This window comes from Petromyzon marinus, unplaced genomic scaffold (genome assembly GCF_048934315.1).
Source record: "Petromyzon marinus isolate PM22_M1 ecotype Great Lakes invasive population unplaced genomic scaffold, UKy_Petmar_22M1.pri1.0 PM_Scaffold_66, whole genome shotgun sequence".
Taxonomy (NCBI): Eukaryota; Metazoa; Chordata; class Hyperoartia; order Petromyzontiformes; family Petromyzontidae; genus Petromyzon; species Petromyzon marinus.
In genome coordinates, this window is record NW_027423673.1 from 228,111 (window position 1) to 240,341 (window position 12,231).

The 12,231-nt window shown below is 52.6% G+C and overlaps 1 protein-coding gene across 1 annotated transcript in view; it reads left to right on the forward strand.

Moving 5' to 3' along the window:
* Nucleotides 1–12,231, forward strand: part of LOC116937063 (unconventional myosin-Va-like) — a 200,352-nt gene that overhangs the window by 34,258 nt on the left and 153,863 nt on the right. The window contains exon 5 of the mRNA XM_076064735.1: nucleotides 763–913. Within this exon, the coding sequence (XP_075920850.1) occupies nucleotides 763–913 (151 nt within the window). The remainder of the gene's footprint in view (nucleotides 1–762; nucleotides 914–12,231) is intronic.

Genomic DNA, 12,231 nt, shown 5'->3' on the forward strand with positions numbered 1-12,231 from the left:
CACCACCCTCACCACCACCCTCACCACCCTCACCACCCTCCTCACCATCCTCACCACCACCCTCACCACCCCCACCCCCACCACGTGACCCCCACCCCCCCCACCCTCACCACGTGACCCCCACCAGTGACGCACGTTGCCAGTCGATCGTGGTGAGTGGAGAGAGTGGTGCCGGCAAGACCGTGTCAGCTCGTCACGTGATGCGTCACGTGACCCCCACCCACCTCAACCTCACCACGTGACCCCCCCCACCACGTGACCCCCCCCAGTGACGCGCGTTCCCAGTCGATCGTGGTGAGTGGGGAGTCTGGTGCCGGCAAGACCGTGTCAGCTCGTCACGTGATGCGTCACGTGACCCCCACCCTCCCTACCACGTGACCCCCACCCCCACCCTCCCTACCACGTGACCCCCACCCCCACCCTCCCTACCACGTGACCCCCACCCCCACCCTCCCTACCACGTGACCCCCACCCCCACCCTCCCTACCACGTGACCCCCACCCCCACCCTCCCTACCACGTGACCCCCACCCCCACCCTCCCTCACCCCCACCCCCCCCACCACGTGACCCCCACCAGTGACGCGCATTGCCAGTCTATCGTGGTGAGTGGCGAGTCTGGTGCCGGCAAGACCGTGTCAGCTCGTCACGTGATGCGTCACGTGACTCCCACCCCCACCCTCACCACGTGACCCCCACCCTCACCACGTGACCCTCACCCCCACCCTCCCCCACCCCCACCCTCACCACGTGACCCCCACCAGTGACGCGCGTTGCCAGTCGATCGTGGTGAGTGGAGAGAGTGGTGCCGGCAAGACCGTGTCAGCTCGTCACGTGATGCGATTCTTCGCCTCCGTGGGCGGTGGCCACGCCCACATGGAGGAGAAAGTTCTCGCCTCCAACCCCGTGATGGAGGTGACGTCACGTGTGTGTCATCACGTGTGTGCATCACGTGTGTCATCACGTGTGTCTACACGTGTGTCTACATGTGTAGACACACGTGTGTCTCTACACGTGTGTCTCTGTGTGTCTCTATGTGTCTCTGTGTCTGTGTGTGTGTCTCTATGTGTCTCTATGTCTACACGTGTGTCTCTGTGTGTCTCTATGTGTCTCTGTGTCCACACGTGTGTCTGTGTGTGTCTCTATGTGTCTACACGTGTGTCTCTGTGTCTGTGTGTGTGTCTACACGTGTGTCTCTGTGTCTCTGTGTGTCTCTATGTGTCTCTGTGTCTACACGTGTGTCTGTGTGTGTCTCTGTGTGTCTACACGTGTGTCTCTACGTGTCTCTGTCTAGACGTGTGACTACGTGTCTCTGTGTGTCTCTGTGTGTCTCTACGCGTGTAGTCACGTGTGTCTCTGTGTGTCATCACGTGTGTCTCTGTGTCTACACGTGTGTCTCTATGTGTCTCTATGTGTCTACACGTGTGTCTCTGTGTCTGTGTGTGTGTCTACACGTGTGTCTCTGTGTCTCTGTGTGTCTCTATGTGTCTCTGTGTCTACACATGTGTCTGTGTGTGTCTCTGTGTGTCTACACGTGTGTCTCTGTGTCTGTGTGTGTCTCTACACGTGTAGTCACGTGTGTCTCTGTGTGTCTCTACGTGTCTCTGTGTCTACACGTGTGTCTCTATGTGTCTCTATGTGTCTCTGTGTGTGTCTCTGTGTGTCTCTGTGTGTCTCCACGTGTCTCTGTGTGTGTCTCTGTGCGTGTCTCTGTGTGTCTCCACGTGTCTCTGTGCGTGTCTCCACGTGTCTCTGTGCGTGTCTACACGTGTCTCTGTGTGTGTCTCTGTGTGTGTCTCTGTGTGTGTCTCTGTGTGTGTCTACACGTGTCTCTGTGTGTGTCTCCGTGTCTCTGTGTGTGTCTCCGTGTCTCTCTGTGTGTCTCCGCAGGCGATAGGCAACGCTAAGACGGTGTCTCTGTGTGTGTCTCTGTGTGTCTCTGTGTCTCTGTGTGTGTCTCTGTGTCTCTGTGTGTGTCTCTGTGTGTGTCTCTGTGTGTGTCTCTATCTCTCTGTGTGTGTGTCTGTGTGTGTCTCTGTGTGTGTCTCCGTGTCTCTGTGTGTATCTCCGTGTCTCTCTGTGTGTCTCCGCAGGCGATAGGCAACGCTAATACGGTGTCTCTGTGTGTGTCTCTGTGTGTGTCTCTGTGTGTGTCTGTGTCTCTGTGTGTGTCTCTGTGTGTGTCTCTGTGTCTCTGTGTCTACACATGTGTCTGTGTGTGTCTCTGTGTGTCTACACGTGTGTCTCTGTGTCTGTGTGTGTCTCTACACGTGTAGTCACGTGTGTCTCTGTGTGTCTCTACGTGTCTCTGTGTCTACACGTGTGTCTCTATGTGTCTCTATGTGTCTCTGTGTGTGTCTCTGTGTGTCTCTGTGTGTCTCCACGTGTCTCTGTGTGTGTCTCTGTGCGTGTCTTTGTGTGTCTCCACGTGTCTCTGTGCGTGTCTCCACGTGTCTCTGTGCGTGTCTACACGTGTCTCTGTGTGTGTCTCTGTGTGTGTCTCTGTGTGTGTCTACACGTGTCTCTGTGTGTGTCTCTGTGTGTGTCTACACGTGTGTGTCTACACGCGTGTAGTCACGTGTCTACACGTGTCTCTGTGTCTACACGTGTGTCTCTGTGTGTCTACACGTGTGTCTCTGTGTGTCTCTGTGTCTCCACGTGTCTTCACGTGTCTCTGTGTATACACGTGTGTCTCCGTGTGTCTCCGTGTGTCTACACGTGTGTCTCTGTGTCTACACGTGTGTCTCTGTGTCTACACGTGTCTCTGTGTTTCCACGTGTCTACACGTGTCTCTGTGTCTACACGTGTCTCCACGTGTCTCTGTGTCTTCACGTGTCTCCGTGTGTCTACACGTGTGTCTCTGTGTCTACACGTGTGTCTCTGTGTCTACACGTGTCTCTGTGTTTCCACGTGTCTCTACGTGTCTCTGTGCCTCCACGTGTGTCTCTGTGTCTCCGTGTGTCTTCACGAATCTTCGTGTGTCTCCACGTGTCTCTGTGTCTACACGTGTCTCTGTGTCTACACCGTGTCTCCGTGTGTCTCTGTGTGTCTCTGTGTGTCTACACATGTAGACACGTGTCTTCACGTGTCTACACGTGTCTCCGTTTGTCTACACGTGTGTCTCCGTGTCTACACGTGTGTCTTCACGTGTGTCTAAGTGTGTCTCTGTGTCTCTACGTGTGTCTCTGTGTGTCTACACGTGTCTCTGTGTCTCTACGTGTCTCTGTGTGTCTCTGTGTGTGTCTCTGTGTGTGTCTCTCTGTGTCTCTGTGTCTCCATGTGTCTCTGTGTGTGTCTCTGTGTGTCTCCACGTGTCTCCACGTGTCTCTGTGTGTGTCTCTGTGTGTGTCTACACGTGTGTGTCTACACGTGTGTCTCTGTGTCTACACGTGTCTCTGTGTGTGTCTCTGTGTGTGTCTACACGTGTGTGTCTACACGTGTGTAGACACGTGTCTCTGTGTCTACACGTGTCTCTGTGTCTCTGTGTCTACACGTGTCTTCACGTGTCTCTGTGTCTACACGTGTGTCTCTGTGTGTCTCTGTGTCTACACGTGTCTACACGTGTATCTGTGTCTACACGTGTGTCTCTGTGTGTCTCTGTGTCTACACGCGTGTCTTCACGTGTCTCTGTGTATACACGTGTGTCTCCGTGTGTCTCTGTGTGTCTACACGTGTAGTCACGTGTCTCTGTGTCTACACGTGTTTCTGTGTGTCTCCACGTGTGTCTCTGTGTGTCTCCACGTGTGTCTCCACGTGTGTCTCCGTGTGTCTCCACGTGTGTCTCTGTGTGTCTCCCCGTGTGTCTCTGTGTCTACACGTGTGTCTCCGTGTGTCTCCACGTGTGTCTCTGTGTGTCTCCACGTGTGTCTCTGTGTCTACACGTGTGTCTCCGTGTGTCTCCACGTGTGTCTTTGTGTGTCTCCACGTGTGTCTCTGTGTCTACACGTGTGTCTCCGTGTGTCTCCACGTGTGTCTCTGTGTCTCCACGTGTGTCTCTGTGTCTACACGTGTGTCTCCGTGTGTCTCCACGTGTGTCTCTGTGTGTCTCCACGTGTGTCTCTGTGTCTCCACGTGTGTCTCTGTGTCTCCACGTGTGTCTCTGTGTCTACACGTGTGTCTCCGTGTGTCTCCACGTGTGTCTCTGTGTCTACACGTGTGTCTCTGTGTCTACACGTGTGTCTCCGTGTGTCTACACGTGTGTCTCTGTGTCTACACGTGTCTCTGTGTTTCCACGTGTCTCCACGTGTCTCTGTGTCTACACGTGTCTCTGTGTGTCTCTGTGTCTACACGTGTGTCTCTGTGTCTACACGTGTCTCTGTGTTTCCACGTGTCTCTACGTGTCTCTGTGTCTACACGTGTCTCCACGTGTCTCTGTGTCTCCACGTGTCTCTGTGTCTCCACGTGTCTCCGTGTGTCTACACGTGTGTCTCTGTGTCTACACTTGTGTCTCTGTGTCTACACGTGTCTCTGTGTTTCCACGTGTCTCCACGTGTCTCTGTGTCTCCACGTGTGTCTCTGTGTCTCCGTGTGTCTTCACGAATCTTCGTGTGTCTCCACGTTTCTCTGTGTCTCTGTGTGTCTCTGTGTCTCCACGTGTCTCCACGTGTCTCTGTGTCTACACGTGTCTCGGTGTCTACACCGTGTCTCCGTGTGTCTAAGTGTGTCTCTGTGTCTCTACGTGTGTCTCTGTGTGTATCTGTGTGTCTACGTGTGTCTCTGTGTGTCTACACGTGTCTCTGTGTCTCTACGTGTCTCTGTGTGTATACGTGTGTCTCTGTGTGTCTACACGTGTCTCTGTGTCTCTACGTGTCTCTGTGTGTATACGTGTGTCTCTGTGTGTCTCTGTGTGTCATCACGTGTGTCATCACGTGTGTCATCACGTGTGTCTCTGTGTGTCATCACGTGTGTCATCACGTGTGTGTCATCACGTGTGTCATCACGTGTGTCTACACGTGTGTCATCACGTGTGTCATCACGTGTGTGTCATCACGTGTGTCATCACGTGTGTCATCACGTGTCATCACGTGTGTCATCACGTGTGTCATCACGTGTGTGTCATCACGTGTGTCATCACGTGTGTCATCACGTGTCGTCACGTGTGTCATCACGTGTGTGTCATCACGTGTGTGTCATCACGTGTCGTCACGTGTGTGTCTACACGTGTGTCATCACGTGTGTGTCATCACGTGTGTCATCACGTGTGTCATCACGTGTGTGTCATCACGTGTGTCATCACGTGTGTGTCATCACGTGTGTCATCACGTGTGTGTCATCACGTGTGTGTCATCACGTGTCGTCACGTGTGTGTCATCACGTGTGTCATCACGTATGCGTCATCAAGTGTGTCATCACGTGTGGTCACGTGTGTGTCATCACGTGTGTGTCATCACGTGTGTGTCATCACGTGTGTGTCATCACGTGTCTCTCTACACGTGTGGTCACGTGTCTGTCATGACGTGTGTGTCATCACGTGTGTCTCTGTGTGTCATCACGTGTGTCATCACGTGTGTGTCATCACGTGTGTCATCACGTGTGTCATCACGTGTCGTCACGTGTGTCATCACGTGTGTGTCATCACGTGTGTGTCATCACGTGTGTCGTCACGTGTGTCATCACGTGTGTGTCATCACGTGTGTGTCATCACGTGTGTCATCACGTGTGTCATCACGTGTGGTCACGTGTGTCATCACGTGTGTCATCACGTGTGGTCACGTGTGTCATCACGTGTGTCATCACGTGTGTGTCATCAAGTGTGTGTCGTCACGTGTGTGTCATCACGTGTGTCATCACGTGTGGTCACGTGTGTCATCACGTGTGTCATCACGTGTGTCATCACGTGTGTGTCTCTACACGTGTGTGTCATCACGTGTGTCATCACGTGTCTCTCTACACGTGTCATGACGTGTGTGTCATCACGTGTGTCATCACGTGTGTCATCACGTGTGGTCACGTGTGTGTCATCACGTGTGTGTCATCACGTGTGTCTCTGTGTGTCATCACGTGTGTGTCATCACGTGTGTCATCACGTGTGTGTCATCACGTGTGTGTCATCACGTGTGTCATCACGTGTGTCATCACGTGTGTGTCATCACGTGTGTCATCACGTGTGTGTCATCACGTGTGTGTCATCACGTGTGTGTCATCACGTGTGTGTCATCACGTGTGTCATCACGTGTAGCCACGTGTGTCATCACGTGTGTCATCACGTGTGTCATCACGTGTGTCATCACGTGTGTGTCATCACGTGTGTGTCATCACGTGTGTCATCACGTGTGTCATCACGTGTCATCACGTGTGTGTCATCACGTGTCATCACGTGTGTGTCGTCACGTGTGTGTCATCACGTGTGTCATCACGTGTCGTCACGTGTGTGTCATCACGTGTGTCATCACGTGTGTGTCATCACGTGTGTCATCACGTGTGTCATCACGTGTGTGTCATCACGTGTGTGTCATCACGTGTGTCATCACGTGTGTGTCATCACGTGTGTCATCACGTGTGTCATCACGTGTGTCATCACGTGTGGTCACGTGTGTCATCACGTGTGTGTCATCACGTGTGTGTCATCACGTGTGTCTCTACACGTGTAGTCACGTGTGTGTCATCACGTGTGTCATCACGTGTGTGTCATCACGTGTGTGTCATCACGTGTGTCATCACGTGTGTGTCATCACGTGTGTGTCATCACGTGTGTGTCATCACGTGTGTGTCATCACGTGTGTGTCATCACGTGTGTCATCACGTGTGTCATCACGTGTGGTCACGTGTGTCGTCACGTGTGTGTCATCACGTGTGTGTCATCACGTGTGTGTCATCACGTGTGTCATCACGTGTGTGTCATCACGTGTCGTCACGTGTGTCATCACGTGTGTCATCACGTGTGTCATCACGTGTCGTCACGTGTGTGTCATCACGTGTGTCATCACGTGTGTGTCGTCACGTGTGTCATCACGTGTGTCATCACGTGTCGTCACGTGTGTCATCACGTGTGTCATCACGTGTCGTCACGTGTGTGTCATCACGTGTGTGTCATCACGTGTGTGTCGTCACGTGTGTCATCACGTGTGTCATCACGTGTCGTCACGTGTGTGTCATCACGTGTGTGTCATCACGTGTGTGTCATCACGTGTGTCATCACGTGTGTGTCATCACGTGTCGTCACGTGTGTCATCACGTGTGTCATCACGTGTGTCATCACGTGTCGTCACGTGTGTGTCATCACGTGTCGTCACGTGTGTGTCATCACGTGTGTCATCACGTGTGTGTCATCACGTGTGTCATCACGTGTGTGTCATCACGTGTGTGTCATCACGTGTGTCATCACGTGTGTGTCATCACGTGTGTGTCATCACGTGTGTGTCATCACGTGTGGTCACGTGTGTGTCATCACGTGTGTCATCACGTGTGTGTCATCACGTGTGGTCACGTGTGTCTCATCACGTGTGTCTCATCACGTGTGTCTCATCACGTGTGTCTCATCACGTGTGTCTCATCACGTGTGTCTCATCACGTGTGTCTCATCACGTGTGTGTCATCACGTGTGTGTCATCACGTGTGTGTCATCACGTGTGTGTCATCACGTGTGTCTCATCACGTGTGTCTCATCACGTGTGTCATCACGTGTGTCTCATCACGTGTGTCTCATCACGTGTGTCATCACGTGTGTCTCATCACGTGTGTCTCATCACGTGTGTCTCATCACGTGTGTCTCATCACGTGTGTCTCATCACGTGTGTCTCATCACGTGTGTCTCATCACGTGTGTCTCATCACGTGTGTCTCATCACGTGTGTCTCATCACGTGTGTCTCATCACGTGTGTCTCATCACGTGTGTCTCATCACGTGTGTGTCATCACGTGTGTGTCATCACGTGTGTGTCATCACGTGTGTGTCATCACGTGTGTGTCATCACGTGTGTCTCATCACGTGTGTCTCATCACGTGTGTCTCATCACGTGTGTCTCATCACGTGTGTCTCATCACGTGTGTCTCATCACGTGTGTCTCATCACGTGTGTCTCATCACGTGTGTGTCATCACGTGTGTGTCATCACGTGTGTGTCATCACGTGTGTCTCATCACGTGTGTCTCATCACGTGTGTCTCATCACGTGTGTCTCATCACGTGTGTCTCATCACGTGTGTCTCATCACGTGTGTCTCATCACGTGTGTCTCATCACGTGTGTCTCATCACGTGTGTCTCATCACGTGTGTCTCATCACGTGTGTCTCATCACGTGTGTCTCATCACGTGTGTCTCATCACGTGTGTCTCATCACGTGTGTCTCATCACGTGTGTCTCATCACGTGTGTCTCATCACGTGTGTCTCATCACGTGTGTCTCATCACGTGTGTCTCATCACGTGTGTCTCATCACGTGTGTCTCATCACGTGTGTCTCATCACGTGTGTCTCATCACGTGTGTCTCATCACGTGTGTCTCATCACGTGTGTCTCATCACGTGTGTCTCATCACGTGTGTCTCATCACGTGTGTCTCATCACGTGTGTCTCATCACGTGTGTCTCATCACGTGTGTCTCATCACGTGTGTCTCATCACGTGTGTCTCATCACGTGTGTCTCATCACGTGTGTCTCATCACGTGTGTCTCATCACGTGTGTCTCATCACGTGTGTCTCATCACGTGTGTCTCATCACGTGTGTCTCATCACGTGTGTCTCATCACGTGTGTCTCATCACGTGTGTCTCATCACGTGTGTCTCATCACGTGTGTCTCATCACGTGTGTCTCATCACGTGTGTCTCATCACGTGTGTCTCATCACGTGTGTCTCATCACGTGTGTCTCATCACGTGTGTCTCATCACGTGTGTCTCATCACGTGTGTCTCATCACGTGTGTCTCATCACGTGTGTCTCATCACGTGTGTCTCATCACGTGTGTCTCATCACGTGTGTCTCATCACGTGTGTCTCATCACGTGTGTCTCATCACGTGTGTCTCATCACGTGTGTCTCATCACGTGTGTCTCATCACGTGTGTCTCATCACGTGTGTCTCATCACGTGTGTCTCATCACGTGTGTCTCATCACGTGTGTCTCATCACGTGTGTCTCATCACGTGTGTCTCATCACGTGTGTCTCATCACGTGTGTCTCATCACGTGTGTCTCATCACGTGTGTCTCATCACGTGTGTCTCATCACGTGTGTCTCTGTGTCTACACGTGTCTGTGTGTGTCTCTGTCTCTACACGTGTGGTCACGTGTGTCTCTGTGTGTCTGAGCACGTGTGTCTCTACACGTGTGGTCACGTGTGTCTCTACACGTGTGGTCACGTGTGTCTCTGTGTGTCATCACGTGTCTCTGTGTGTCTCCACGTGTGTCTCCGTGTGTCTCTGTGTGTCTCTACAAGTGTGGTCACGTGTGTCTACACATGTGTCTCTGTGTCTACGTGTGTCTACGTGTGTCTCCACGTGTCTCCGTGTGTCTACACGTGTCTCTGTGTGTCTACACGTGTCTCTGTGTGTCTCTGTGTGTCTACACGTGTCTCTGTTTGTCTCTGTGTGTCTCTGTGTCTCCACGTGTCTTCACGTGTCTCTGTGTCTACACGTGTGTTTCTGTGTCTCTGTGTGTCTCCGTGTGTCTCCACGTGTGTCTCTGTGTCTACACGTGTCTCCGTGTGTCTCCACGTGTGTCTCTGTGTCTACACGTGTCTCCGTGTGTCTCCACGTGTGTCTCTGTGTCTCCACGTGTCTCCGTGTGTCTCCACGTGTGTCTCTGTGTCTACACGTGTCTCCGTGTGTCTCCACGTGTGTCTACACGTGTGTCTCTACACGTGTAGTCACGTGTGTCTCTGTGTGTCTACACGTGTGTCTGTGTCTCTGTGTCTACACGTGTCTACACGTGTGTCTCTGTGTCTACACGTGTGTCTCTGTTTGTCTCTACGTGTCTCTGTGTGTCTCTGTGTGTCTCTGTGTGTGTCTACGTGTCTATGTGCGTGTCTACACATGTCTGTGTGTGTCTCTGTGTGTGTCTACACGTGTGTGTCTATACGTGTAGTCACGTGTCTCTGTGTCTACACGTGTCTCTGTGTGTCTCTGTGTGTCTACACGTGTCCCTGTGTGTCTCTGTGTGTCTCTGTGTGTCTCTGTGTCTCCACGTGTCTCCGTGTGTCTGTGTGTCTCTGTGTCTCTGTGTGTCTACGTGTGTCTCTGTGTGTCTCTGTGTGTCTCCACGTGTCTCTACACGTGTGTCTACGTGTGTCTCTATGTCTCTGTGTGTCTACGTGTGTCTCTGTGTCTTCACGTGTGTCTCTGTGTCTACATGTGTATCTCCACGTGTGTCTCCACGTGTGTCTCCACGTGTCTACACGTGTAGACACGTGTGTCTCCGTGTGTCTCTGTGTCTCTGTGTCTACACGTGTCTCTGTGTCTCTGTGTGTGTGTCCACGTGTCTCTGTGTCTCCACGTGTCTCTACGTGTCTCCGTGTGTCTTCACGTGTCTCTGTGTCTCCACGTGTGTCTCTGTGTGTCTCTGTGTGTTTCCACGTGTGTCTGTGTGTCTGTCTCCACTTGTCTCTGTGTCTCCACGTGTCTCTGTGTCTCCACGTGTCTCCACGTGTATCTGTGTCTTCACGTGTCTCTGTATCTCCACGTGTATCTGTGTCTTCACGTGTCTCTGTGTCTCCACGTGTCTCTGTGAATCCACGTGTCTCTACGTGTCTCTGTGTCTTCACGTGTCTCCACGTGTCTCTGTGTCTCTACGTGTCTCTGTGTCTTCACGTGTCTCTGTGTGTCTCTGTGTGTCCCCAGGCGATAGGCAACGCTAAGACGGTGTCTGTGTGTGTGTCTCTCTGTGTGTGTCTCTGTGTCTCTGTGTGTCTCCGTGTCTGTGTCTCTGTGTGTCTCTGTGTGTGTGTGTGTCTCCGTGTCTCCCCAGGCGATAGGCAACGCTAAGACGGTGTCTCTGTGTGTGTCTCTGTGTGTGTCTGTGTCTCTGTGTCTCTGTGTGTCTCCATGTCTGTGTCTCCGCAGGCGATAGGCAACGCTAAGATGGTGTCTCTGTGTGTGTCTCTGTGTCTCTGTGTCTCTGTGTGTGTCTATGTGTGTGTCTATGTGTGTGTCTCTGTGTGTGTCTCTGTGTCTCTGTCTCTGTGTCTCTGTGTGTGTCTCTGTGTGTGTCTCCGTGTCTCTGTGTCTCCGCAGGCGATAGGCAACGCTAAGACGGTGTCTCTGTGTGTGTCTCTGTGTCTCTGTGTGTGTCTCGACACTTCACGTGGCCTCACGGTGCACATAGCCTGGCACAAGCGTCGTGGTGACGTCACCGCCACTTAGTGGCGAATGGCGGTTGTTGTTGTTGTCTCTGTGTGTCTCTGTGTGTGTCTCTGTGTGTGTCTCTGTGTGTCTCTGTGTCTCTGTGTGTGTCTCCGTGTCTCTGTGTGTGTGTCTCTGTGTCTCTGTGTGTCTCTCCGTGTCTCTGTGTGTGTCTCCGCAGGCGATTGGCAACGCTAAGGCAGTGTATCTGTGTGTGTCTCTGTGTCTCTGTGTCTCTGTGTGTGTCTCTCTGTGTGTCTGTGTCTCCGTGTCTCCGCAGGCGATAGGCAACGCTAAGACGGTGTCTCTGTGTATCTGTGTGTGTCTCTGTGTCTCTGTGTCTCTGTGTGTCTCTGTGTCTCCGTTTCTCCCCAGGCGATAGGCAACGCTAAGACGGTGTCTCTGTGTGTGTCTCTGTGTGTCTCTGTGTGTGTCTCCGTGTCTCTGTGTGTGTCTCCGTGTCTCCTCAGGCGATAGACAACGCTAAGACGGTGTCTCTGTGTGTGTGTCTCTGTGTGTCTCTGTGTCTCCGTGTCTCTGTGTGTGTCTCCGTGTCTCCGCAGGCGATAGGCAATGCTAAGACGGTGTCTCTGTGTCTCTGTATGTGTCTCTGTGTCTCTGCGTGTGTCTCTGTGTGTGTCTCCATGTCTCCGCAGGCGATAGGCAACGCTAAGACGGTGTCTCTGTGTCTCTGTGTGTGTCTCTGTGGCTCTGTGTGTGTGTCTCCGTGTCTCTGTGTCTCTGTGTCTCTGTGTGTGTCTCTGTGTGTGTCTCTGTGTCTCTGCGTGTGTGTCTCTGTGTGTGTCTCCGTGTCTTCCCAGGCGATAGGCAACGGTAAGACGGTGTCTCTGTGTCTCTGTGTGTGTGTCTCTGTGTCTCTGTGTGTGTCTCTGTGTCTCCGTGTCTCCCCAGGCGATAGGCAACGCTAAGACGGTGTCTCTGTGTGTGTCTCTGTGTGTCTCTGTGTG